The sequence below is a fragment of the Delphinapterus leucas genome, chromosome 15 (genome assembly GCF_059928025.1).
Source record: "Delphinapterus leucas isolate spDelLeu-1000000601 "Yukka" chromosome 15, BTC_Dleu_Yukka2, whole genome shotgun sequence".
Lineage (NCBI taxonomy): Eukaryota > Metazoa > Chordata > Mammalia > Artiodactyla > Monodontidae > Delphinapterus > Delphinapterus leucas.
This window is the reverse complement of record NC_143143.1, coordinates 15,202,544-15,229,495: the sequence shown is the minus strand read 5'-3', so window position 1 is coordinate 15,229,495 and position 26,952 is coordinate 15,202,544. Positions and strand designations below refer to the sequence as shown.

The following is a 26,952-nucleotide window of genomic DNA, read 5'->3' as shown; positions in this document are numbered from 1 at the left end:
TATTCAATATCTTGTAACAACCTATAATGGAAAAGAATTTTAAAAGAATATAGATATCTACATATGTATAACCAAATCAATTTGCTATATACCTGAAACTAACAAAAAAAATCAAGGAAATAGGCCATCATAAAAAGAAAATGATAATTTTCCAGCAGCTGAACACAAAGGCATGGAATATTGCAATCTAATTGATCAAGAATCCAAAATCTCTGTTACGAAGACATTCAATGAGCGACAAGAAAACTCAGAAGGAAAATTCAATGAACACAGGAATAAAATTAATGAACAGAAAGAGTTCTTTACAAAAGAAATTGAAATTATTAAAAACTTGGATAAATGTATTTGATAATCATTATGCCAGTGAATCTGGTAGACAGTGTGGACATGAGCTTGAATAAGAGAATAGAATCTTAACGAGGAAAATCAAACCCTATGACCATGAGACACTAGCATTTCAAAGTCTATGTTTTCAGGGAGAGCAAATAAGTCAGTGATATACAATGGATATTGGGCATAAAAGTGAAAAACTGTAGTCTCAGATCTTTCTGTGTTATAAAATTATATAAATTGTCTTGGTTGCCAAGTTTAGTTTCTCCATAGGAGTTGTGTAACTCATGGCTATTCTTTTAGTAAAATCAAACAAAAATTAGTGTGATCTACATCACTTGAGAATAAATTATTTTTAAGAAATCTAAGTAGTCCCATGAAATAAATGAGAATTGCCAAATATTTTAAGTCCAAGGTTGGGAATAAATTTGAGAGAATATGAGAATGACAAAGGGGAAATAACCCTGTTCATTGTCAGGGCAGGAAGCTTAATAAAGTGAGCTGTATAAATTGTAGAGAGAAGTTGAAATCAAAGAAATAGAAACTCTCGCAATAAAAAAGAAGGAAGTCCTACTTCCACACTCTGATAAAATAATTGGAAATTCTGGCTCACAGGCTTTGATCCTTGCAATCATGCGTACTTCTTCAGCCCTAGGACAATTGGCCTTTTATAGTTTCCTTCCCAAAGAGTCTTTTCAAAGCTGTTTTTATATGTCTTTGTTCTTCAAACTGTAGATGAAGGGGTTCAGCATGGACATGACCACAGTTTACATCACCAAGGCTGTTGCACTTGAATGTGAGCTGTGTGGAGAAGCAGAGCTTAAGTACATTCATAGACACATACAGTAAAAAAAGGAGACAACTGAGAGGTAAGATGGACAGATGGACAAGGCTTTATGCTTTCCCTGAAATTATGAGATTGCGTGTATGGAGGAAACTCTTTTAGAATATAAGTAAAGAACGTCAGCCGCGGGAACACCGCCCAGCAGTGCAGCTGCAAAATGTATCATCACGTTATTAAGAAAGTTGACAGAACAAGCAAGTTGACCACTTGACTGAGCTACAGAAAAAGTGGGGATATCCAGGTCTGCATAGAAGGACAGCCCCAACATTACCAAGCTCTGTAGCAAGGAATTCATGGCACTTATGACCCAGGACACAAGAACCATCAGTCCCCAGAGCTGGAGGTTCATGGTGATGGTGTAGCGTAGCGGGTGAGAGATTGTTACAAAGTGCTCATAGGCCACCACAACCAGGAGAAAGTTGTCCAATCCTGCAAACAGTGGGAAACAATATATCTTCCTGCTGCAGATTTCAAGGGTTATAACTTTGCTGTGTGTCTGGATGTTCTGCATCATCTTCGGGATCCTGGTGGAGGTGAAACAGAAATCTGCAAAGGACACGTTGAAGGACAGGTTGGTTGGGTGTGTGGAGGTGGAAGTCTAAGCTGATGGCCAGGATGATGAGCAGGCTTTCAGACACAGTGATCATGTACATGGAGAGGAAAAGCCAAAATGTGAGGGGCTGGAATTCTGGTTACTCTAAAAATCATAGAAGAAATTCTACAATTCCTGTAAGGTTCCCTGGTTCCATGTAGTGTAAGTGACTACGAGAAGTGAGAAAAACATCAGTAACATGTTTAATTTTCACCTACATTTACATTTTGCAGTCAAGAAATTGATTAATTTCAACAAATTGTCTATGGATCTTATCCCCTCTCTAGGATTCCTTGTACCATCTCTGTTTATGAATTTTTGTCCTACTTTCAGCTTTTTCCCAAGATGTTATGTGTCTTACAATTTTTATGTGAAATTCTTCCATGCATTTCATGCATTTGAGGAATATTAATTGAGTGATAACTCAATTTTCCAATAACTATCTAAGCCATGAATATAGGGCACTGAAAAACAAAACTCTCTACAATCCAATGATAGAGAAAGAATATAAGAAAATAAAAAATCATGTAACATGTCAAATGGTGAGCAGCGCTGTGATGAAAAATAATCAGTCATAAAGGAGACAGTAGGCAGGGAGTGTGATTTTTTTTACTGAGTGTTTAGGTAACACCGGCAAACAAGGTGACATTTGAGCACAGATTGCAAGGAAGACAGGGCTGGACCCAGGAAGTTATCTGAAGTGTGTGCCTAAGTGCAGGAATGGCCAGTGCAATTGCTCCAAGAAACGTGCTTGTTTCAGAAAAATCAAGGCTCCAAAGGAACCAGGTATGTCAGAGAGGTATGAGCAAGAAGGAGCATGATAGAAACAGTGTCAGAAAAATTTGAGGAACCAGGTGGTTTCCCTGCTGCTGCTGAAGCTAAGCTAGACAAGGTCCCTCATCCACTCCATGTTCCTCTTCCACATTATTAATTTTGTTGCAAGGACATCCTCTAAATTGATTGCTTCCTTAGTACCATCTGTTGGTTTATTTCTGGTCTCTGTAATGTAAAAGTCACCTTGGAATTATGAGGTCACGTACCCTGCCTTTAGGAATGTTCTCACTTCACAAGGTACACAAACACCCAAACACACACATACACACACGCACACAGAGATTGGACCATGGTCTCCTAGGCTGTTGCTACCATACCTTTCCCATTCCCAGCCTCACTGATTAGGTTAGGAGTAAATACAACTCACATCAGCCACAGATATTATCTTGCCTCTAAAGAATGAAGAAATGGTACCCAGAATTCCCAATTTAAAATCATCTTATGACAAATAAATCTGGGCCTCCATATTAGTATGGCCATTTTCTGTCATGTACTAAAATTACATAACTAATATATATATAACAGCTTATAGTTATAATGATGGATATCATTATCATAATTATATCATTATCAATTTGATGTTTCTTGGTGGGGACAGGTGGTAGAAATTCTTTTTTTTTTTTTTTTTTTTTTTTGCGGTACGTGGGCCTCTCACTGCTGTGGCCTCTCCGGTTGTGGAGCACAGGCTCCGAACGCGCAGGCTCAGCGGCCATGGCTCACGGGCCCAGACGCTCCGCGGCATGCGGGATCCTCCCAGACCAGGGCATGAACCCGCGTCCCCTGCATCGGCAGGCAGGCTCTCAACCACCGCGCCACCAGGGAAGCCCACCATTAATTATTTATGTGTTCAAATATTCCACTCTTGCCACATCTATTCAACATAGTATTGGAAGTCCTAGCCAGAGCAGTCAGGCAACAAAAAGTAATAAAAGGCATCCAAATTGAAAAGGAAGAAGTAAAACTGTCACTATTTGCATATGAAATGGTATTATATATAAAAAACCCTAAAGACTCCACCAAAACCTGTTAAAACTAATAAATGAATTCAGTAAAGTGGGATACAAAATCAATATACAGAAATCTGTTGCTTTTCTATACACTAATAACATATGAGAAAGAGAAATTCAGAAAACAATTCTATTTACATTTCATCAAAAAGGTAACATACCTAGAAATAAATTTATTCAAGGAGGTAAAAGGCCTTTACACTAAAAACTTTAAGACATTGATATAGAAATTGAAGAAGATACAAATAAATGGAAAGAAATTCCATCCTCATGGATTGGAAGACTTAGCATTGTTTAAATATCCATACTAGCAAAAGCAATCTACAGATTTAATGCAATCTCTATCAAAACTCCAATGGTATTTTTCACAGAAATTGAGCTAAGAATCCTAAAATTTGTATGGAAACACAAAAGATCCCAAATAGTCAAAGCTATCTGAAGTAAGATAAAGAAAGCTGGAGACATCACACTCCCTGATTTCACACTATATTACAAACTATATTACAAAACAGTATGGTACGGACATAAAAACAGGCACATAGATCAATGAAATGGAATAGAAATCCCTGAAATAAACCCATGCATATATGTCAATTAACTTATGACAAAGGAGCCAAGAATATACAATGGGGAAAGGGCAGTTTCTTCAATAAATCATGTTGGGAAAATTGGACAGCCAGGGACTTCCCCCGTAGTACAGTGGTTAAGAATCTGCCTGCCAATGCAGGGGACACGGGTTCTATCCCTGGTCCGGGAAGATCCCACATGCTGGGGAACAACTAAGCCCGTGTGCCACAACTACTGAGCCTGTGCTCTAGAGCCTGTGAGCCACAACTACTGAGCCCATGTGCCACAACTACTGAAGCACATGCCTAGAGCCTGTGCTCCACGACAAGAGAAGCCACCGCAATGAGAAGACCACACACTGCAACAAAGAGCAGCCCCCGCTAGCCACAACTAGAGAAAGACCACGCACAGCAACGAAGACCCAACGCAGCCCAAAATATATTAATTAATTAATTAATTTAAAAAACTGGACAGCCATATGCAAAAGAATGAACCTGGACACCTACCTTACACAATACACCAATCCCACTCAAAATGGATAAAGACTTGAATGTAAGACCTGAAACCAAAGAACTCCTAGGAGGAAACAAAGGCAGTAAGCTCTTTGACATCAGTCGTGGTGGTGATTTTTTGGATTTGACACCAAAAGAAAGGTAACAAAAGCAAAAATAAACAAGTGGGCCAATATCAAACTAAAAGGCTTCTGCACAGCAAAGGAAACCATCAACAAAATGAAAGACATCCTACTGAATGGATGAAAATATTTGCAACTTGTGTATCTGATAAAGGGCTAATATCCAAAATACATAAAGAACTCATACAACTCCATATTAAAAACAAAAGAAAACAAAAAACCAATCCTATTAAGAAATGGACAGAGAAACCGAATTGACAGTTTTCCAAAGAAAACATACAAATGGCCAACAAGCACATGAAAAAGTGCTCAATATCAGTAATCATAAGGGAAATGCAAATCAAAATCACAATGAGATATCACTTCATGCCTGTGAAAATGTCTGTCATCCCAAAGAGAAGAGATAACAAGTGTTAGTGAAGATGGAACCCTTGTGTATTGTTGCTGGGAATGGAGGTTTGTATAGCTACTATGGAGAAAAAAATATGGATGTTTCTCAAAAAATTAAAATTAGAACGACCATGTGACCCAGCAACCATACTTCTGGGTATATATTCCCATGTTAGCTGCAGCATTATTCACGATAGCAAGATATAAATACAACTTCAGGGTATGTCAATTGATGAATGAATAAAGAAGTGTGGAATACTATTCAACCACAAGAAAGAAGGAAATCCTGCCATTTGCAACAATCTGGATGAAACTTGAGGACATTATGCTAAGTGAAATAAGTCAGACAGAAAGGTAAATACTTTATGACATCGCTTATATGTGGAATCTAAAAACGCCAAATTCAAGAAACAGAGAATGGTGGTTACCAGAAGCCAGGGTTGGGGAAAATGGGGAATTATCAGTCAAAGGGTACAAACTTTTCACTATAAAGTTAACAAGTTTTGTACAGTAATCTAATGTACAGCATGGTGATTATAGTTGATAATACCATATTATATACTTGAATGTTGCTAAGAAAATAGGTCTTAAATGTTCTCATCACAAAGAAATGGTAACTACCTGACAGTAAGAAGGTGTGTTAGCTAATGCTATGTTGGTAATAATTTTGCAATATATAAATGTATCAAATCAACACATTGTACATCTTAAACTTATACAATGTTCTATGTCAATTATATCTCAATAAAACTGGAAACAAATGATAGATTGAACTGTATCTATTTCTAACATTGAGAATGAGATAATAAAGCCCCCTGTCACCACTTCTACTCAACATTGTACTAAAAGTCATAGTCAATTAAGTAAGGCAAGAAAATAAAAGACATAAAATTTGGAAAAGTAAATGGCTTTCACTCAGATCCCAAATAATCATGTAGCTAGGAAATTCAAATAAATCTACAAAAAAACCTATTACAACTTATTAGTGAATTTAACAAGTTTTAGAAGGGTTACAGAATATAAGATAAATGTATAAAAATCATTGGAATGTGTATTACTAGCCATGATCAAGTAGAAACTGAAATTTTAAAAATACAATTTACATTAATATCAAATAAATAATCTAGCAAATAAAAACTCTAAGGAAAAGTAAAGTATACTTATAAGTTTTTAGTAATGCTGACTTATTAAAACTTTCTGTGCTACATAAATCTGGAACCTCTGTTTAACATGAAAGTGGATCTGAAAGAGAAAAATAATTTTATTCATATAGTTAAAAGCTATATAGGAAACAAATACTATTTTATAAAACCATTATTTAATGAGCAAATGTATGCTTTATAAACTACTAAATCATAACTTGTTTTATACCTTTGGAAAAGAAGTGGAAAGAAAAACCATATCGTTTATTTAGGGTGAATCTTTCCTTTCTCTAAAAGAAACTATGGACTATCACATTATTACCTAAAGGGTCCATTCTCAAATGCAACCAAGTGCATTTTATAAATGCACTTTTACAAGGCTAATATTACAGTTTTCTATATGTGTAACAACATTGGTGACTCAAATTTTAATAACACTGGATTATGTTGAGAGAATGAGAAGATGAAAATCCCTTAGTTGTATAATTCACCAGCATGTGGAAAAGCAATAATGTTATACTAATTGTTTATCTTCTAAAAGTCAATGATATAAATTAAACTATCCATGCATATAATATAGCTAATGTACTATTATTGTTTTCATTTATTCAATGAACAATTACCGCCATGTGCCAGGCACTGTTCTAGGCCTAGGGATGAATTCATAAGTGAACAAAACAAAGATCCTGGTGCTTGTAGAGTTTCCATTAGAAGTTCACATAGTAGACTTCATTCTTCCCTCAAATGATAAAATCATAAGGTGACTTAATAACATATATAAAAATCATTGTGGATATACCTCCCTTTCCCTGTATTTTTCAAAAAAAAAAAACTTTCAAGAAGTAAAGGTATTACAAATCAGATTATATTTTCTCAAATATTTTGAGGCAAAAATCACAATACCCTGATACCCTGAAAAAAAATGCTGCCTTTGAAATGAATGCAGTAATAAAATTACACCAGAAGAAAAATTTATTATTTTAGGGACATGAGAAAAATTCCATGAACTATGCCAGATGTAGCTGGAGTAAATATATACAGACCCTCAACGGTAGTACTTTCATAGAATGAGTCACGGTGAGTCAGCCACACACATAGGTGAACTGACATTGTAAATGTGGAAAATCAGGATATATAGTCAGAAGGAAATTTTTGAAATGGCAAAAAAAAAAGTCCACTTTATTTGATAACTTTAGTTTTAACATATACCCCAAATATGTAAGGTGTAATATTATCATCCAAATGTTACTCATGGTTTCCCACTGTTTTCTGGCTCTCCCTAACTTTTCAAGATTTATTCCAATATTAGTTTTACAAGGTCTAACATAAAAGCCTAAGAGTTCCAATCAGAAACAATATTTTATTTAATAAAAATTATCAAGAAATTATTATCAGTAGAATTTGTTAAGGAATATCAGCATAAGAATTAGCCTTTTATAACATAATATTTTATGCCAACAAAGCCCCTACTTCTATTTAGATATGAAATAGTATATATACACTTGGTCCCTGGAGCCACAAGTAGGGCTATGGTAAAAGAATTTCAACAGCTAATCACTTTTCACACTGTGCTATATAATTCTTTGATTTTCTTTCATTTTAGCAAATACTTATTGACTGCTAATTCTGTGCTACTCTTGTTCTAAACACTGAGGACAGAACATTTAACAAGATGGTCAAGGTACCTACTCCCAAGGAGTTCACATTCTAGTTGGAGAAAATATACAATAAGCAAACAGATTTTAAAACTTAGTATAATTTCAATCAGAATTAGTGCTATGAGAAAAATCTCACAGGAAGATGGGATTGAGAGTGATAGGGCTCCATGACACACAGATGGTAAGAGAGGATTATTTCTTACGATCTTTGTCCTTCCTTATATTGGTACACTCCTGAGTCTGCAATGTTCCAGAGGCAGCCTTCATTTTATAAAAATCTATTATTTCTTCTTCCAATTGTCTTCTCTCCTCCTCAAGTTTCATTGTCTCCTCTTGTTGGACCCTCTTAAGATGCTCAAACTTGTCCTGTAGCTGTGAAACAAATCTGCAGTTGTGACTCAAAGCACGCTATGGTGGCACATCCCCAAGAACATGTTTATCTTTTTCTGGTTATCAAACATACCCTAATCATCAGAGTAGCACTTGATCTTAATAACAGTTTCAAAAATTATCTCTGCTGGAGTCATATTGCTCGTAATTACATTTTCAGACCTGAGAAGTAAATGAGCATCTAGATACAATGGCAAGAAGAATGACTGCAAAGGCTGGGGATGTGGGAGTGTGGTATTTATAAATGATGGCAAAGTCATCGAGAAAACTTTTTACTTAAAGATGGGAGGTTGAAGGTAGAAATAAGAGAAAGCTAAACTTTATCTTAATACATAAACATTTCAAATGTTAACTACTCTGGTGAGAAACTCGAACTTTTCCTGCAAATCAGGTTCAAGGTAAGGATGTCCCCCCTCACTACTCCTTTTCAACATTGTACTGGAAGTCCTTGCTAATGCAATAAAGTAAGAGAAGAAAAATAAAATGTATACAGACTGGGAAGAAAGACATAAAACTGTTATTGTTTGCAGATAACATAATCATCTATGTAGCAAATCCAAAAGAACTGACCAAAAAACTCCTGGAACTAATTAGTGATTATAGCAAGGTTGCAAGATATAAGGTTATTATATAAAGGTTAATTGCTTTCCTATATACCAGCATTGAGCAAGTGGAGTTTGAAGTTAAAAACGCAATAACAATTGCATTAACCCCCCAATGAAATACCTAGGTATAAATCTAACAAAATACATATAAGATCCATCTGAAGAAAACAACAAAACCCTGATGAAAAAAATTAGAGAAGAACAAAATAAATAACTATTTCATGTTTGTGGATAGGAAGACTCAATATTGTCAAGTTGTCAGTTCTTCCCCACTTGACCTACAGATTCATTGCAATCCTAATCAAAATCCCAGCAAGTTATTTTATAGATATTGACAGACTGATTCTAAAGGTTTTATGGCAAAACAAAAGACCCAGAATAACCAACACAATATTGAAGGAGAAGAATAAACTTGAAGAACTGATGCTACCTGACTTCACTGACTATAGTAATCTGACTAAAACTAAGTAATCACGATAGTGTGATATTGGTGAAAAAAATAGATCAATGCAACAAAATAGAGAACCTAGAAATAGATGCAAATATATTTAGCAAATTGATCTTTGACAAAGGAGCATAGGTAGTACAAGGAGGAAAGATAGTCTCTTCAACAACTTGTGCTGAAACAACTGAACATTCACATGAAAAAAAAAAAAACCCAAAGAATCTAGACACAAACCTTCACAAAAATTAAACTCAAATGGATCATAAATCTAAATGAGGGGACAGAAAAAATATTCTATGGAAATGAAAAGACAGCTGGTGTAGCAATACTTATATCAGCCAAAATAGGCTTTAAAGCAAAGACAGTAACAAAAGACAAAGAGGGACATTACATAATGATAAAGGGATCAGTTCATCAAGAAGATATAACAATTGTAAATAAGATGGACCCAACATAGGAGCACCCAAATACATAAAGCAACTATTAACAAACTTAAAGGAAGAAACTGACAGTAGCATAATCATATTAAAGGACTTTAACAATGCACTCACATCAATGGACAGATTATCCAGACAGAAAACCAATAAGGAAACGTTGGTCTCAAATGACACACACACACACACACACACACACACACACACATATATATAGAATACTCTGTCCAAGAGCAGCAGAAATATACATTCTTTTCAAGTACACATGGAACTTTCTCTAGGATAGACACATGCAGACCACAAAAGAAGTCTCAATAAATTTAGAAGAGTGAAATCATATCAAGCCTCTTTTCCAACCACAGCACTATGAGCTAGAAATCGACTATAAGAAAAATACTGCAAAAAACACAAACATGTGGAGGCCAAACAATATGCTGCTAAACAACCAATGGATCATGGAAGAAACAAAGGGGAAATTTAAAGATACCTGGAGATAAAGGAAAGCAGAAACACATTTTTCCAAATTCTATGGGATACAGCGAAAGCAGTGCTGTGAGGGAAGTTTATAGCAATACAAGCCTACCTCAGGAAACAAGAAAAATATCTAGTATAAACAACTTAACATTACACATAAACAAATTAGGAAAGAAGAACTAACAAAACCCAAAGTTAGCAGAAGGAAATAAATCATAAAGGTTGAAGCAGAAATAAGTGAAATAGAGGCTTAAAAAATAGAAAAGATCAATGAAACTAAGAGCTGGTTCTTTCAAAAGATAAACAAAATTGATAAACCTTTAGCTAGACTCATAAGAAAAAAAAGAGACGGCCCAAGTAAAATCAGAAATGAAAAAAGAGAAGTTACAAGTGATACCACAGAAATACAAAGGATCATAAGAGATTAATATGAAAAATTATACGCCAATAAAATGGGCAACCTAGAGGAAATGAATAAATTTCTAGAAATGTACAATTTCCCAAGACTGAATCAGGAAGAAATTCAAAATATGAACAAATTACCAGGAGTAAAATTGAATCAGTAATTTTAAAACTCCCAACAAACAAAAGTCCAGGACGAGATAATTTGACAGGTGAATTCTACTAAACATTTAAAGAAGAGATAATGCCTATCCTTCTCAAACTATTCCAAAAAGCTGAAGAGGAAGGAATACTTCTGAACTCATTCTACAAGGCCAGCATTACACTGATAACAAAACCAGACAAAGAAACCACACACAAAAAAAATTACAGGCCAATATCACTGATGAACATAGATGCAAAAATCCTCAACAACATATTGGCAAATCAAATTCAACAATACATCAAAAGAATCATATACCATGATCAAGCAGGATTTAACCCAGGGATGCAAGGATAATACAATACTCACAAATCAAACAATGTGATATATACTATATTAACAAAATTGAAGAATAAAATCATATGATCATATCAATAGATGCAGGAAAAGCTTTTGACAAAATTCCACATCAATTTATGATAAAAACTCTCAACAAAGTGGGTACAGATGGAACATAATAACCTCAACATAATAAAGGCCATATATGACAAACCTACAACCAACATGGTACTCAGTTGTGAAGAGCTGAAAGTATTTCCTCTAAGATCAAGAACAAAACAAGGATGTCCACTCTCACCACATCTATTCAACATAGTATTGGAAGTCCTAGCCAGAACAATCAGACAAGAAAAAGAAATAAAAGGCATCTAAATTAGCAAGGAAGAAGTAAAACTGTCACTGTTTGCAGAGGACATGACACTATATATAGAAAATCCTAAAGATGTCACCAAAAAACTGTTAGAACTAGTAAACGAATTCAGTAAAGTTGCAGAATACAAAATTAATATACAGAAATATGCTGCAATTCTATACACTAACAAAGAACTATCAGAAAGAGAAATTAAGAAAACAAACCCATTACAATTACAAAAAAACAATAAAATACCTAGAAATAAATCTAACCAAGGACGTAAAAGACTTGTACTTGGAAAACGATGAAAGAAATTGAAATGACACAAATAAATGGAAAGATATACTGTCATTGTGGATTGAAAAAATTATTGGTATAATAACTACAATACAAAGACAATCTACAGATTCAATGTTATCCCTATCAAAGTACAAATGGCATTTTTCACTGAACTAGAACAAATAATTCTAAAGTTTGTATGGAAACACAAAAGACCACAAATAGCCAAAACAATCTTGAGAAAGAAGAACAAAGCTGGAGGTCTCTCCATCCCTGATTTCAAACTATATACTACGTAGCTGCAGCAATCACAACATATGGTTCTGGCACCAAAACAGACACACAAACCCATGGAACAGAAAAGAGAGACCAGAAATAAACCCACACTTAATACGGTCAACTAATCTACAACAAAGGAGGCAAGAATGTACATGAGGGAAAGACAGCCTCTTCAATAAATGATGTTGGGAAAACTGGACAGCTACATGCAAAGGAATCAAACTGGACTACTTTCTGATGCCATATACAAAAATAAACTCAAATTGGATTAAAGATATAACTGTAAGACCTGAAACCACAAAACTCTAGAAAAAACATAGGCAGTAAGCTCTTTGACATCGGTCTTAATTTTTTTGGATATGTCTCCTCAGGGACGGGAAACAAATGCAAAAATAAACAAATAGGACTCCATCAAACTGAAAAGCTTTTGCACAGTTAAGGAAGTTATTAACAAAATGAAAAGGCAGCCTATTGAACGGGAGAAGACATTTTTAAACAATATATCTAGTAAGGGGTTAATAATCAAAATATATAAAGAATGCATACAACTCAACATAAAAAAAAAAACCAAACAACCCAATTACAAAATGAGCAGAGGAACTACACAGACATTTTTCCAAAGAAGATATGGAGATGACCAACAGGTACATGAGAAAATGCTCAACATCACTGATCATCAGGGAAATGCAAATCAAGTTCACAATTAGATATCCCTTCACACCATTCAAAATGGCTATTATCCAAAAGACAACACTTTGGCAAGGATGTGGAGAAAAGGCAACACTTGTGCAGAATTAGTGGGAATGTAAATTGATACAGTCACTATGGAAAATAGGACGGAGCTTCCTCAAAAAATTAAAAATAGAACAACAGTACGATCCAGTAATTCCACTTCTGGGTATTTTTCTGAAGAAAACAAAAACACTAAGTTGAAAAAATATATGCACCTCTATGTTCATTGCAGCATTATTTACAATAGCCAAGATATGGAAGCAACATAAGTGTCCATCAATAGATGAATGGATAAATAAGATGTGGTATATATATACAATGGAACATTAGCCATAAAAAAGAATGAAATTTTGCCTTTTGTGACAACATGGATGGACCTGGAGGGTATTATGCTAAGTGAAATAAGTCAGATAGAGAAAGATAAATGCCATATGATTTCACTTATACACGGAATCTAAAAAACAATTCAAATGAACAAACATAATAAAACAGAAGCAGACTCAGAGATACAGAGAACAAACAGGTGGTTGCCAGAGAAGAGTGGCATTAGAGGATGAGTGAAATAGGTGAAGGAGATTAAGGGATACAAACTTCTAGTTATAAAATAATGTAATGGGCATGTAATGTACAGCATAAGGAATGTAGTGAATAATATTGTAAAACCTTGTATGGTGACAGATGGTAACTGGGACATCATGGTGATCATTTTGTAATGTATAAAAATATTCAGGGGCTTCCCTGGTGGCACAGTGGTTAAGAATCCGCCTGCCAATGCAGGGGGCACGGGTTCGAGCCCTGGTCCAGGAAGATCCCACATGCCGCGGAGCAGCTAAGCCCGTACACCACAACTACTGAGCCTGCGTGCCGCAACTACTGAAGCTCGTACACCTAGAGCCCGTGCTCCGCAACGAGAAGCCACCACAATGGGAAGCCCACGCACTGCAACGAAGAGTAGCCCCCGCTCGCCGCAACTAGAGAAAGCCCATGTGCAGCAACGAAGACCCAACACAGCCAAAAATAAAAATAATAAAATAAAATAAATAAATTTTAAAAAATCAATCACTGTTGTATACCCGAAACTGATATAATATTGTACGTCAAATTATACTTCAGTTTAAAAAATAAAAAAGTAAATTCTCCAAATGCTCTAGAAAAAATAAGATTACAGATGGCAAAATTTTAAAGGCTGTATCCAAAACCTATATGGTAAATAGCTACTTTTTGAAGAATAGCAAAGTATCCTCCAACAAAATCATCTAAACTCTCGAGATGAAAACCTCCAACTTAATAGGACACCTAAACTTGAATACAAATTATATCAAACTAGCAGGACTTGCCTCTTTTTCAGCTTCTTTAAATGCTCTTTCCTTCTCCTTTACTCTCTGCATAAACTTCTGTTTCAACTCTTCTTCTTCCCTCTGACATTGATCCAAGAAATCCTGCCTTTTGGCTTCATAGATCTCTTGAAAACTGAAAAGAAATTTGTGTTACTTTTGTATTAAAATGTTAATATAAACATGTAAACATATATATTGTTTATTAATATAAGTAGCTCATATAACTCAACAACAAAAAAACCAAACAATCCAATCGAAAAATAGGCAGAAGACCTAAATAGTCATTTCTCCAAAAGAAGATATACAGATGGCCAACAGGCACATGAAAAGATGCTCAGCATCCCTAATTATTAGAGAAATGCAAATCAAAACTGCAATGAGGTACCACCTCACACTGGGCAGAATAGCTATCATTAAAAAAATCTACAAATAACAAAGGCTGGGGAGGGTATGGGGAAAAAGGAACCCTCCTACACTGTTGGTGGGAAAGTAAATTGGTACTATGGAAAAAAAAAATTGGTACTATGGAAAACAGTATGGACATGCCTCAAAAAACTGAAAATAGCATTGCTATATGATCCAGCAATCCCACTTCTGAGCATATATCCAGACAAAACTACAATTCAAAAAGATACATGCACCCCTGTGTTCATAGCAGCACTATTCACAAGAGCCAAGACATGGAAACAACCTAAATGTTCATCAACAGAAGAATGGATAAAGAAGAGGTAGTACATATATACAATGGAATACTACTCAGCCATAAAAAAGAATGAAATAATGACATTTGCAGCAACATGGATGGACCTAGAAATTATCATACTAAGTGAAGTCAAAAAGAGAAAGACAAATACCATATGGTATCACTTATATGTGGAATCTAAAATATGACACAAATGAACTTATCTATGAAATAGAAAGAGACTCCCAGACATAGAGAACAGACTTGTGGTTGCCAAGGGGGAGGGGGGAGGGGAGGGATGGACTGGGAGTTTGGAATTAGCAGATGCAAACTATTATATATAGAATGGATAAACAACAGGGTCCTACTGTATAGTATAGGGAACTATATTCAATAACCTGTGATAAACCATAATGGAAAAGAATATGAAAAAGAATATATCTATATCTCTCTATATATCTGAATCACTTTTCTATACAGCAGAAATTAACACAACATTGTAAATCAACTATACTTCAATAAAATACATATATATATATAGTTATGTCACATATAAGGACATTTACCAATATTCTCTCATGTATAGAAATGAAAATTTCTATACCATGAGATGTAAAAAAGTGAGGTGCCATATTGAATATAAGTATATAGAGTGTATATATAGTAAGTACTCACATTTTGAAACACTTAAAATATGTTTTGTTTCTCCTACCACTTTTTATTATATCACACTTCTTCACATCTTTTGACAACAAAATTTGGGGGAACATCTAATTTATGAGGTTCTCAAAATAATTAAAATAAGGCCAGGTGTCTTTCGAAATATGATGTATTTAAGATAGCCAGTTCAATTCTGGTTGCCTTCAAAGTACTGTAACTAATATAACTCGATTGTTCTACACTATCATCCTTCTGCAGCACAAATCCTATTCCTCCTCAGTATAGCTAAGTATACCTGCTCTCAAACTATTTTCACTTGACTTCCATTGAAACTGAGTCCCCCGAAAACGTAGTTCCTCTGCCAAGTTTATGATTGAGCTCTCCAATCCAAAATGTTATTCCCTTTCTTATCCAACACCTGTTCCCCTCAAGATTGAGGAATATCAAAGAAAAGGGAAGATTGAAACCGAGCGGGATGTTGTGGGACCCTCCCAGGCATAAAAGCCTTTCCATGTACCCCCTTTCTTGTTTGTGGGAAAAAGGCTTTCCGCCTCCTAGACCTTCCCTGAGTTCCAAAGGGAAGATTCAAACAGTTACTGGGAGGAGAGTGAGGGAATGCAGAAAGAAACAATAGTGCAGCACGGGGTCCTGGACCTGGTTCCTCCTGGGGCAGGGGTGGGAGTGTGTGTATGACAATCTGATACAGATCTCTTGAGTTCTTCTACAGGAACTAACGTGCCTACCCAGGTGGAGGATGATAATTTCACGCTGAGCACAAGCATGTAGACCCAGACTGGTAGGAACCAGAAGGCTGATGACTGAACATCACCCTGTTACCTCACCATCAACCAATCAGAGGAGGGTTACACACCCTACAGCCCTCCCCCACAAATTTTGCCTATAAAAACTTCTTCCCTGAAACCCATCAGAGAGTTCAGGTCTTTTGAGCATGAGCCACCCATTCTCCTTGCAAGGTCCTTGCGATAAACCCTTCTCTGCTCCAAACTCCAATGTTTCGGTTTGTTTGGCCTCACTGTGTGTCGTGCACGTGAACTTGGATTTGACAACACCATGACATTACACTGCTGCTTTTCCTCTTTCCTCCATCCAATCCTCAATATCCTTTTCAATATCCTTTGCCATCTTATACCAATTTTTACTAATATTTGCAAATCTCTTTCCTGAGCTTCTGTTCCATATAAAATCTACTTTTTCTTTTGGATACACATTTCAGCACATACACATATTGGATGCATATAAACGAGCCCTTGCATTATGTTGCTCCTACTAACTCTCCATCAAAGTCTGAAGATGATGAAAAACCACACAATTTAGGATGTGAGAAGTACAGCTATTCTCATTCCGAAATAATCATATCTCATCGTTGTAGGGAATTTCTAAGTCACCCATCATCTTGTTTGAGCAAGATCTCCACTCACCTTACTGGCTGGTTGTCTGGACCCACATCAGTAAATCCCATTTTCTGAAGTTTGCTGCACCTATAACGTTCATAGTGCCAGGTGTGGGTTTGTTCTTTCAAGTCTTCCATGTTTGTACAAAGAAGCACATCCCGGAGCTTAACAAAGTCACAGTGATTTTCATTTTCCACTAGGCAGAAAAATAATAAAGCCACAAAGCTTATTATCAATCCCTATCACTTTCTAAGTATTCTTGAATGAGCTAAGAGATCGTTCAGATTAATAGCTATAATTCTTTTAACCATGCAACTATGGTTATATGGTACATACAAATTATAGGTAGAGTTTATTTATAGACCAGGAAATTTGCTTGAAATTTATTAGCCAAAGAATAAATAGGAAACACTGAAATAACATGTAATATTAGTAGATGACATAAACTTTCATTAATAATTATGTTAGTATTTTTCAAATGAATATGCTCAAGGTATTTTACAGAGCACTAAAAAAGAATATAATATAATTTCACTAAAGTAAATAATTTTATTAAAGTAAGTCCTGCTAACATAAAGGTCTTAACAACTATGCATGATTTAGTTATTAAACTATATTTATACTCCATATTTATGAGAATGAATTAGTCAATTTTCAAAATCACTCAATAAATTCACATGGCTCTCTACTGTGTTTGTCGTATCCAAAGACTGAGCACAATACTTTGCGCATTGTGTATGATATTATAACCAAATGTAATATTCATTAAAATATGTTGTGTTTAAGTACATTTCATAAATTTAAAAATTTGTAATATATTAATTGAAAATAACATTTGGAAACTAGTCCCCAATAATTAGTATCACAAGCGTACGAATCAGACAATAAATGACTGCTATTACACTATTCTAACTCATCATGATGCTAGATAACTAATATAAATGTCTAGGTATAATTTAGCCAAAAATGAATTGTATTACTTTATTTTTAAAATGGTTTTCCATCCCTTTTTATAGGGACCACTTTAAAATGCTTTATAAATTAGGTAGCAATTAACTTATATGACATGTTTCAAGTACCAATACTTATGCTTCTGTGTTGTTCAGAGTTCTTTTGTTCAAAGAACTTTCCAACATTCTGAATGTGATGGTTTATGCATAGAGAGATAATCTGCATATGGCAGATGGGGGAAATGAGGAGGTTCTGCCCAGTTTCTGAATTTTTGCCTAAAGCACCATCCAGAAAACTCCCGTGAGAATAGGTTACAATCAAAATAAGCATTATCTTAAATGAAACAGAATCTGTGCTCCTTATCAGTAACTATTAATTTGCTGTTTAGCGAGAGTTACCAATATTGACTCAAGTTAAAATATTTTGTTTTACACATTTATAGTTATATTTTATATAATTTTTATAATTATATATATATTTAAGCATAATCATTCCAGAGCAAGCCTGCGCATCTTTGTTACATTTACCTTGTAAAACTCCCCAAGGGTACTGACGGCCTCTGACCATTCTTTTTCCAACTTTCACTTCATCTGTACTTCCTACTACAGCAAAAGGTAAGTGTCCCTAGAAAGTAAGTACAATTTTAATCATGTTTCCTTATACCAATATAACTTACTCTGTTAATCTTATTTCTGTTATGGAAACAACAGAGACAATAATATCATCATAAGTTTATTCAAACAAGTGATTTATCTTGCCTCAGATTTTATGACTTCACATTAAATATGTGCAAATTAATTGCTGTAAGCATTTGTGCGAGATCATGCACACAATTGAAAACTACCTACTGAGTACAGCCTAAAGCAAGGCATTCTACTGTGGGGAATACAAAGAAAACAGTTTTTGGTAGACATATAATTTTTCTCACATTATCTTTACCCTGAAACACAATAAGCAAATCACTTTGAACTCCAGTATAAAAGCTAAAAGACAAAATTAAGAAAACTCTAATAATTAGTTAATTGAAATATAACATAAAGCATATTAATAAATAATACTATATAGAAAATGGAAAAGAAAATTTTAAAAGGAATGCAAATCAGAAAGGAATTAGTAAAACTATCTGTTCTCAGATGACATTTTTGAAAGTATTTTTTAATTGGGATATAATTGACATATTATATTAGTTTCTGATGTACAACATAATGATTTGGTATTTGTATATATCATAAAATGACCACCACAGTAAGTCTAGTTAACATCCATCACCATACAGTTACAATTTTTTTTCTTGTGATGAGATCTTTTTGAATCTACTCTCTTAGCAACTTTCAAATATACAATACAGTACTATTAACTACAGTCACTATGTTGTACACCACATCCCCAGGACTTATTTATTTTATAACTGAAAGTTATATGACACAAATGTACATATCTATGAGACAGAAACAGACTCACAGACATAGAGAACAGACTAGTGGTTGCTGGGAGGTGGGGACTGGGGGAGAGAAGGAATGGGAGTTTGGGATTAGCAGATACAAACTAGTATGTATAGGATGGATAAACAACAAGATCTTACTGTATAGCACAGGGAACTATATTCAATATCCTGTGATAAACCATATGGAAAAGAACATGAAAAAGAATATATATATATATATATACACAACTGAATCACTTTGCTGTGCAGCAGAAATTAACACAACATTGTAGATCAACTATGCCTCCATAAAGTATAAAACAAAGTAAAATAAACTATTTGGGGTTAAAAAAAAAGAAAGGCAACTGATTTCTGTATGTTACTCTTGTATCCTTCTACCTTGCTGAATTCATTTATCAGTTCTAGTAGTTTTGTGTGGAGTCTTTAGGGTTTTCTATATATAGTATCATGTCACCTGCATATAATGACAATTTTACCTATTCCTTACTGATTTGAATACCTTTTATTTCTTTTTCCTGTCTGATTGCTGTGGCTAGGACATCCAATACTATGTTGAACAGAAGTGGTAAGAGTGCGCATCCTTGTCTCGTTCCAGATTTTAGCAGGAAGGCTTTAGCTTCTCACTGTTGAGTAGTATATTGGCTGTGGGTCTGTCATAAATAGCTTTTTTTTTTTTGCGGTACATGGGCCTCTCACAGTTGTGGCCTCTCCCTTTGCGGAGCACAGGCTCCGGACGCGCAGGCTCAGCGGCCATGGCTCACGGGCCCAGCCACTCCGCAGCATGTGGGATCTTCCCGGACTGGGGCATGAACCCGTGTCCCCTGCATTGGCAGGCGTACTCTCAACCACTGCGCCACCAGGGAAGCCCAAATAGTTTTTATTATGTTGAGATATGTTCCCTCTATACCCACTTTCGTAAGGGTTTTTATCATGAATGGATGTTGAATTTTATCAAATGCTTTTTTCTGCATCTATTGAGATGATCATATGGTTTTGCATGGTGTACATGGTGTATCACATTGATTGATATGCTTATGTTGAACCATCTTTGTGACCCTGGTCATGGAAAGCTTGTTTTTTAAAAAGGTAAACAAAATTGACAAGCCTTTAGCCAGGCTGATTATAAAAAAGAGAGAGAGGGCTTCCCTGGTGGCGCAGTGGTTGAGAGTCCGCCTGCCGATGCAGGGGACACGGGTTCGTGCCCTGGTCCGGGAAGATCCCACATGCTGCGGAGCGGCTAGACCCGTGAGCCATGGCCACTGAGCCTGTGCGTCCAGAGCCTGTGCTCTGCAACAGGAGAGGCCACAACAGTGAGAGGCCCGCGTACCACAAAAAAAGAAAAAAAAGAGAGAGAGAGAGGGCCCAAATAAACAAAATAATAAGTGAAAGAGGAGAAATTACAATGAATATTACAGAAATTAAAAAATCATAAGAGAATACTATGAATAATTATAAGCCAATAAATTGGACAACCTAGAAAAAAATGGATAAATTCCTAGAAAAATATAATCTCCCAAAACTGAACCAGGAAGAAATATATAATCTGAACAGACCAATATTTAGTAGTGAAATTGAATCAGTAATCAGAAAACTCCTAGCAAACAAAAATCCAGGACCAGACAGCCTCATATGGGAATTCTACTAAACATATAAAGAAGAGCTAATACCTATCTTTCTCAAGCTACTCCAAAATACTGAAGAAGAGGGAACACTCCCAAATTCATTTACAACTCTACCATTACCCTGATACTAAAACCAAAGACACAGCAAAAAAAAAAAAAAAAAGAAAGAAAATGACAGGCCAACATCTTAGATGTATATAGGTACAAAAATCCTCAACAAAATATTAGGAAACCAAATTCAACAATGTATAAGAAGATTCATAAACCATGATCAAGTCTGATTTATTCCAGGGATGCAAGGATGGCCCAATATCTGCAAATCAATCAGTGTGACACACACCATATTAACAAATCAAGGGATAAAATCTCATGATCAGCTCAATAACTGTAGAAAAAGCATTTGACAAAATTCAACATTCATTCACGATAAAAGCTCTCATCGATGTTGGTGTAGAGGGAACATATCTCAACATAATAGATGCCATTTATGACAAACCCACAGGTAAAATCGTACTTAATGTTGAAAACTGAAAGCTTTTCCTCTAAAATCAATAACAAGATAAGGATGCCCACTATCACCACTTCTATTTAACATAATATTGGAAGTCCTAGCCACAGCAGTCAGAGAAAAAAATGTCATGAAGAACCTAGGGGTAAGACAGGAATAAAGACACAGACCTACTAGAGAATGGACTTGAGGATATGGGGAGGGGGAAGGGTAAGCTGTGACAAAGCGAGAGAGAAGCATGGAGATATATACGCTACCAAACGTAAGGTAGATAGCTAGTGGGAAGCAGCCGCATAGCACAGGGATATCAGCTCGGTGCTTTGTGACCGCCTGGAGGGGTGGGATAGGGAGGGTGGGAGGGAGGGAGACGCAAGAGGGAAGAGATATGGGAACATATGTATATGTATAACTGATTCACTTTGTTATAAAGCAGAAACTAACACACCATTGTAAAGCAATTATACTCCAATAAAGATGTAAATAAATAAATAAATAAATGGCATCCAAATTGGAAGGGAAGAAGTAAAACTGTCAGTATTTGCAGATGACATGATACCATATACAAAAAACTTTTAAGCCTCTACCAAAAAACTACTGGAACTAATAAATGAATTCAATAAAGTTGCATAAAAAGGTTAATATACAGATTTCTGTTGCTTTTCTATACACTAATAATGAACTATCAAAAAGAGAAAGCAAGAAAACAATCCTGTTTAAAATCACATCAAAATGAATAAAATACCTAGAATTGGCTTAAAAGAGGAGGTGAAAGACCTATACTCTGAAAAATATAAGACGTTGGTGAAGGAATATGAAGATGACACCAATTAGTGAAAAAAATATACCACAATCATGGGTTGGAAGAATTAATAATGTTAAAATGTCCATACTACCCAAAATAACCTGTAGATTTAATTCAACCCCTATCAAAATACACATGACATTTTCCACAGAACCAGAATAAATAATAATAAAATTGTATGGTACCACAAAAGTCCTTGAATAGCCAAAGCGATCTTGAGAAAAAAGAACAAAACTGGAGGTATCACACTCCCTGACTTCAGACTATACTATAAAACTACAGTGTCAAAATAGTATGGTACTGGCACAAAGACAGACAGGTAGATCAATGGAACAAAACAAAGAGCCCAGTTATAAAACTACACAAATATGGCCAATTAATCTATGACAAAGGAGAGAAAAATATACAATGCGGAAAAGACAGTCTCTTCAATAAGTGGTGCTGGGATAACTATATGATAACTACACAGCTACATGTAAAGGAATGAAATTAGAACATTTTGTCATAAGATATATAAAAATAAACAGAAAATTGATTAAAGACCTAAATGTAAGACCAGAAACCATAAAACTCCTAAAAGAGAACATAGAACACTCTTTGACATAAGTGGTCGCAATATTTTTTTGGATCTTTCCCCTCAGGCAGAGGATACAAAAGCAAAAAAAATAAACAAATGGGATCTAAGTTAATTTAAAACCTTTTGCACATCAGAGGAAACCATCAACAAAATGAAAAGACAACCTACTGAATTAAAAAAATTTTGCAAATGATATATCTAATAAGGGGTTAATACCTAAAATATATAAACAGCTCATACAATTCAACATCAAGAAAAAGCAAACAACCCAATTTTTAAAAAGGGCAGAAGACCTCAATAGACATTTTTTCAAAGAAGACATGCAGATGGCCAACAGGCACATGAAAAGATGCTCAACATTACTAATCATTAGGGAAATGCAAATCAAAACCACAATGAGATACCACCTCACACCCATTAATATAAACTATTACTTTAAAAAAAAACCCAGAAAGTAACAAGTGTTGGTATGAATGTGGATAAATTGGAATCCTTGTACACTTTTGGTGGGAATGTAAAATAGTGCAGCCACTATGGAAAACAGTATGGCGGTTCCTCAAGAAATTAAACGTAGAATTACCATACAATCCAGCAATTCCACTTCTTGGCATTACCCAAGGGAATTGAAAGCAGGGACTCAAATAAATATTTGTACAGGTATAAAAGGGCAAATATCATATATTTCCATCTACTAGAAGTACCTTGAGTAGCCAAATTCATAGGGCTGAGGGAAAGAGTAATGGGGAATTATTGTTTATTACAGAGCTTCAGTTTTTGAAAATGAAAAGAGTTCTATGGATATAGATGGTGGCAATGATAGTAGCACAACACTGTAAAAGTATAATGCCACTCAGCTGTAAGCTTTAAAAGGCTTAAGGTGGTAAATTTCAGGTTATGTGTATTTTACCACAATTTTAAAACCTCTTAGAAGAAAACTTATAAGTAAATCTTTATTACCTTGGATTTGACAAAACATTCTTAGATATGACATCAAAAGCACAAGTAACAATAAAAATAAATAAACTGGACTTCATCAATATTAAAAAGTTTGTGTTTCAAAGCACACCAAAAATAAAATGGAAAGACCAACAGATTGGGAGAAATATTTGCAAATCATGTATCTCATAAGCAACTTGTATCCAGAATATATAAAGAACTCTTACAACTCAATAATAAAAAGACAAAAGCTCAATTAAAAATAGACAAAGGGTCTGAGTAAATTTTTCTCTTGGGAAGACACATTAATAGCTGATAAAATCATGAAAAGACCAAATATTATATAATTCCATTCATATGACATGTCCAGAACAGAGAAATCTGAAGAGAAAGAAGTTGATTAGTGGTTTCCTAGGGTTGGTGGAGAGGAGGGCTGACAGGTAGTAGGTGAGAAAGCTGAAGAGTATGGGATTTCTTTTTGAGAAATAAAAATGTCCTAAATTTCGTTGTGGTGATGGTTGCACACACTGTGAATAGACTAAAACTCACTAAATTGTATATTCTAACAGGTGAGTCACATGGTATGTGAACTATATCTCAATAAAACGCTTTTTAAAAGAATTGATTATCAGCAAACATTTTTCAAAATCAAGAAAGTGAAACATTTTCCCACACTGGCTTTTGGGAAAAAAATATCTTATTTATAGTATCTTTGTCAGATACAAGTGACACTATATACTAATATTGTTACTTATAAATTATACTTTCATTCCCACCTGTCAAATAGAACTGATATTCAGTAGTTAGAAGCTTACATTCATCGAGGTGTTCACGTCCGTGGTAGCTTCATCATCTGTTGGGAACTGGTATATCTGGATGCCATTACTAATCAATTCACTCATTATCTTACACTTAAATTTCTGTAAATCATTTTTAGAAATTGTATCTGCTTTGGCAATCAGTGGTATAATGTTCACCTATTAAGAAAGAAGCAAACAAAATCTCACCATTGAGGATTTGTTATTAATTTGTTATATTTACAGTCAAAACCTCAATTTCTGACAATAAATTTTCATAACTAGATTATCACTGGCTATCTTGACTTCCTCACAGAATTACTTTCCAAAATCATCAGTACTTTTGAAGATTAATCTTTAATCAGAATTCAGGTTTAGAAACCTCAATTTTCTTTCTCAAACTTTCTTACACATCTGGAGTTAGTAAAATGTAAGTAGCAAAATGAAGTATGATCAATTTGATTTCATTATCAATTTGATTTCTTATTAAACTGAGTATTAAAAAGTCAGAAGAGACCTTTCATCAAAATTATAGAACAGATCAACTTTGTCCTTCTACCTGTCATTCATTTGCATCATCTTCTCCATAAATCCACCTTAATCACTGTCCCATTTTCTAGGTAGAATCTTGTTCTACCTAGATGACCTTGCAGGTAGATCTGCTTGTGTTTTCCAAAGACCACCTAAAAATAGTAGACTTTTTTTTACTATACTTTAAAAGCTGAGTGTGTGTATATGTGTGTATAGCACCGTGCTAACAAAAAAGTCCATTTGTAATTTGTAAAAAGAAATGATTTCACATTGCATATTTGAAGTTGAAATTTTATACATAAAATTTTCTTCCTAGCTCTACAATATGATCATTCCTTCTCAATGAATTTACATCTTAATAATTAAACTTTGTAGAAAATAACAATATAAAATTCCAAAATATGTTTTATTACTGTTAAAATAAATCGTTACTGTTAAATCATAGCTACACAACGTTAAGTTCTGTGATCTAGTAGAAATGCATAAAAGTCAGTTTTAGGTCTATTGCTTTTGTTTTAGGTTCCTCAAAGTACATTTTTAAAAAATCCTTATGAAAATCTAGGCCTTCAATATTATAACGTAGATGTTCAAAATTTTGTCTAATTTTTTTTTTTTTTTTTTTTTTTTTTTTGCGGTACGCGGGCCTCTCACTGTTGTGGCCTCTCCCGCTGCGGAGCACAGGCTCCGGACGCGCAGGCTCAGCGGCCATGGCTCACGGGCCCAGCCGCTCCGCGGCATGTGGGATCTTCCCGGACTGGGGCACGAACCCGTGTCCCCTGCATCGGCAGGCGGACTCCCAACCACTGCGCCACCAGGGAAGCCCCAAAATTTTGTCTAATTTTAAAATCTTGAATAATACCTTGCATAGTAAAAAGCAGACAACTGCTATGGTAGATTCAAGACTAACATAAATGTCTTGGGTTGTATTAGTGAGAAAGTTGGGAAAAGATATCCTCCAGTGATAGTAAATCATTACCACGTGAGAAATGAAAACGCTTCATGTCAATAATTCCTCAGGTGTTCATATTTAAGGAACAAAAGTCACTTATTGCAAGGAGAGCTAGAAACCTGTAAGAGAAGACAACAGACAGACACAAGCTTGCCCAACCCTTTATGCAATGGTCTTTGCAAAAATTAGTAACTTCTTGTATCTGGAAATGGCTTGATGATTACAGCTGCCCATAAAATTAAAAATAAAACTGTGTGTCCTTGAGTATTGAATATAGTACTAATCGAGAAATTGAGACAGCTCTTAATTTTAACTAGAACTCTAAGTTCTTTCAACTACTTGGTGACTTAGATTAAGTACAACGTTTCTTTCCAGTTTGAACAATACATAACAAAGGTCAGGCCTTCTTTGATAAAGGGAACGCAATTTTAGAACTCTTCCTCCCTTCAACTGAATAAAGTTGAAGACAGCATGTTTTACCAGGGCTGAGTGCAGAAAAGAATCTCGTGACATAACAAGTTCTTTCATATGTACATTTGCTCTCTGTTGGAAAAAAAAATTATATATATTCTGAATTTTCTCTGACAGAACCAGTAGCCAGGATCATGAAATCTTCATGTGTCACACCATCAGTGGTACCGGGTAAACGTTAATGGCATTATTTTACAGTACTATAGAGTAAATTCTATTTCAAAACTACAGGTAAATGACCATGATCTGAATTATGATTTAATCACAAACCCCTAAATTAAAAAAAAAATTTTTTTAAGTTTTTTAAATTTTTATTTTAGATTGGAGCATAGTTGATTAACAATGTTGTGTTCATTTCTGGTGTACAGAAAAGTGATTCAGTTATACACATACATGTATCTA

At 35.0% G+C, this 26,952-nt stretch overlaps 1 protein-coding gene and 1 pseudogene across 1 annotated transcript in view; both read right to left on the bottom strand.

The window, feature by feature from the left end:
* Positions 1-234: 234 nt before the first annotated feature.
* Positions 235-3,170, bottom strand: LOC149747395 (olfactory receptor 7A5-like; annotated as a pseudogene).
* Positions 3,171-6,401: 3,231 nt separating this feature from the next.
* SEPTIN14 (septin 14) overlaps positions 6,402-26,952 on the bottom strand; it is a 50,966-nt gene continuing 30,415 nt past the window's right edge. Inside the window, exons 5-9 of the mRNA XM_089895858.1 lie at positions 24,618-24,779; positions 18,441-18,537; positions 16,990-17,158; positions 14,209-14,341; positions 6,402-8,370 (exon numbers count right to left, since the gene is read on the bottom strand). Of these exons, the coding sequence (XP_089751984.1) occupies positions 8,191-8,370; positions 14,209-14,341; positions 16,990-17,158; positions 18,441-18,537; positions 24,618-24,779 (741 nt within the window). The 3' untranslated portion in view covers positions 6,402-8,190. The remainder of the gene's footprint in view (positions 8,371-14,208; positions 14,342-16,989; positions 17,159-18,440; positions 18,538-24,617; positions 24,780-26,952) is intronic.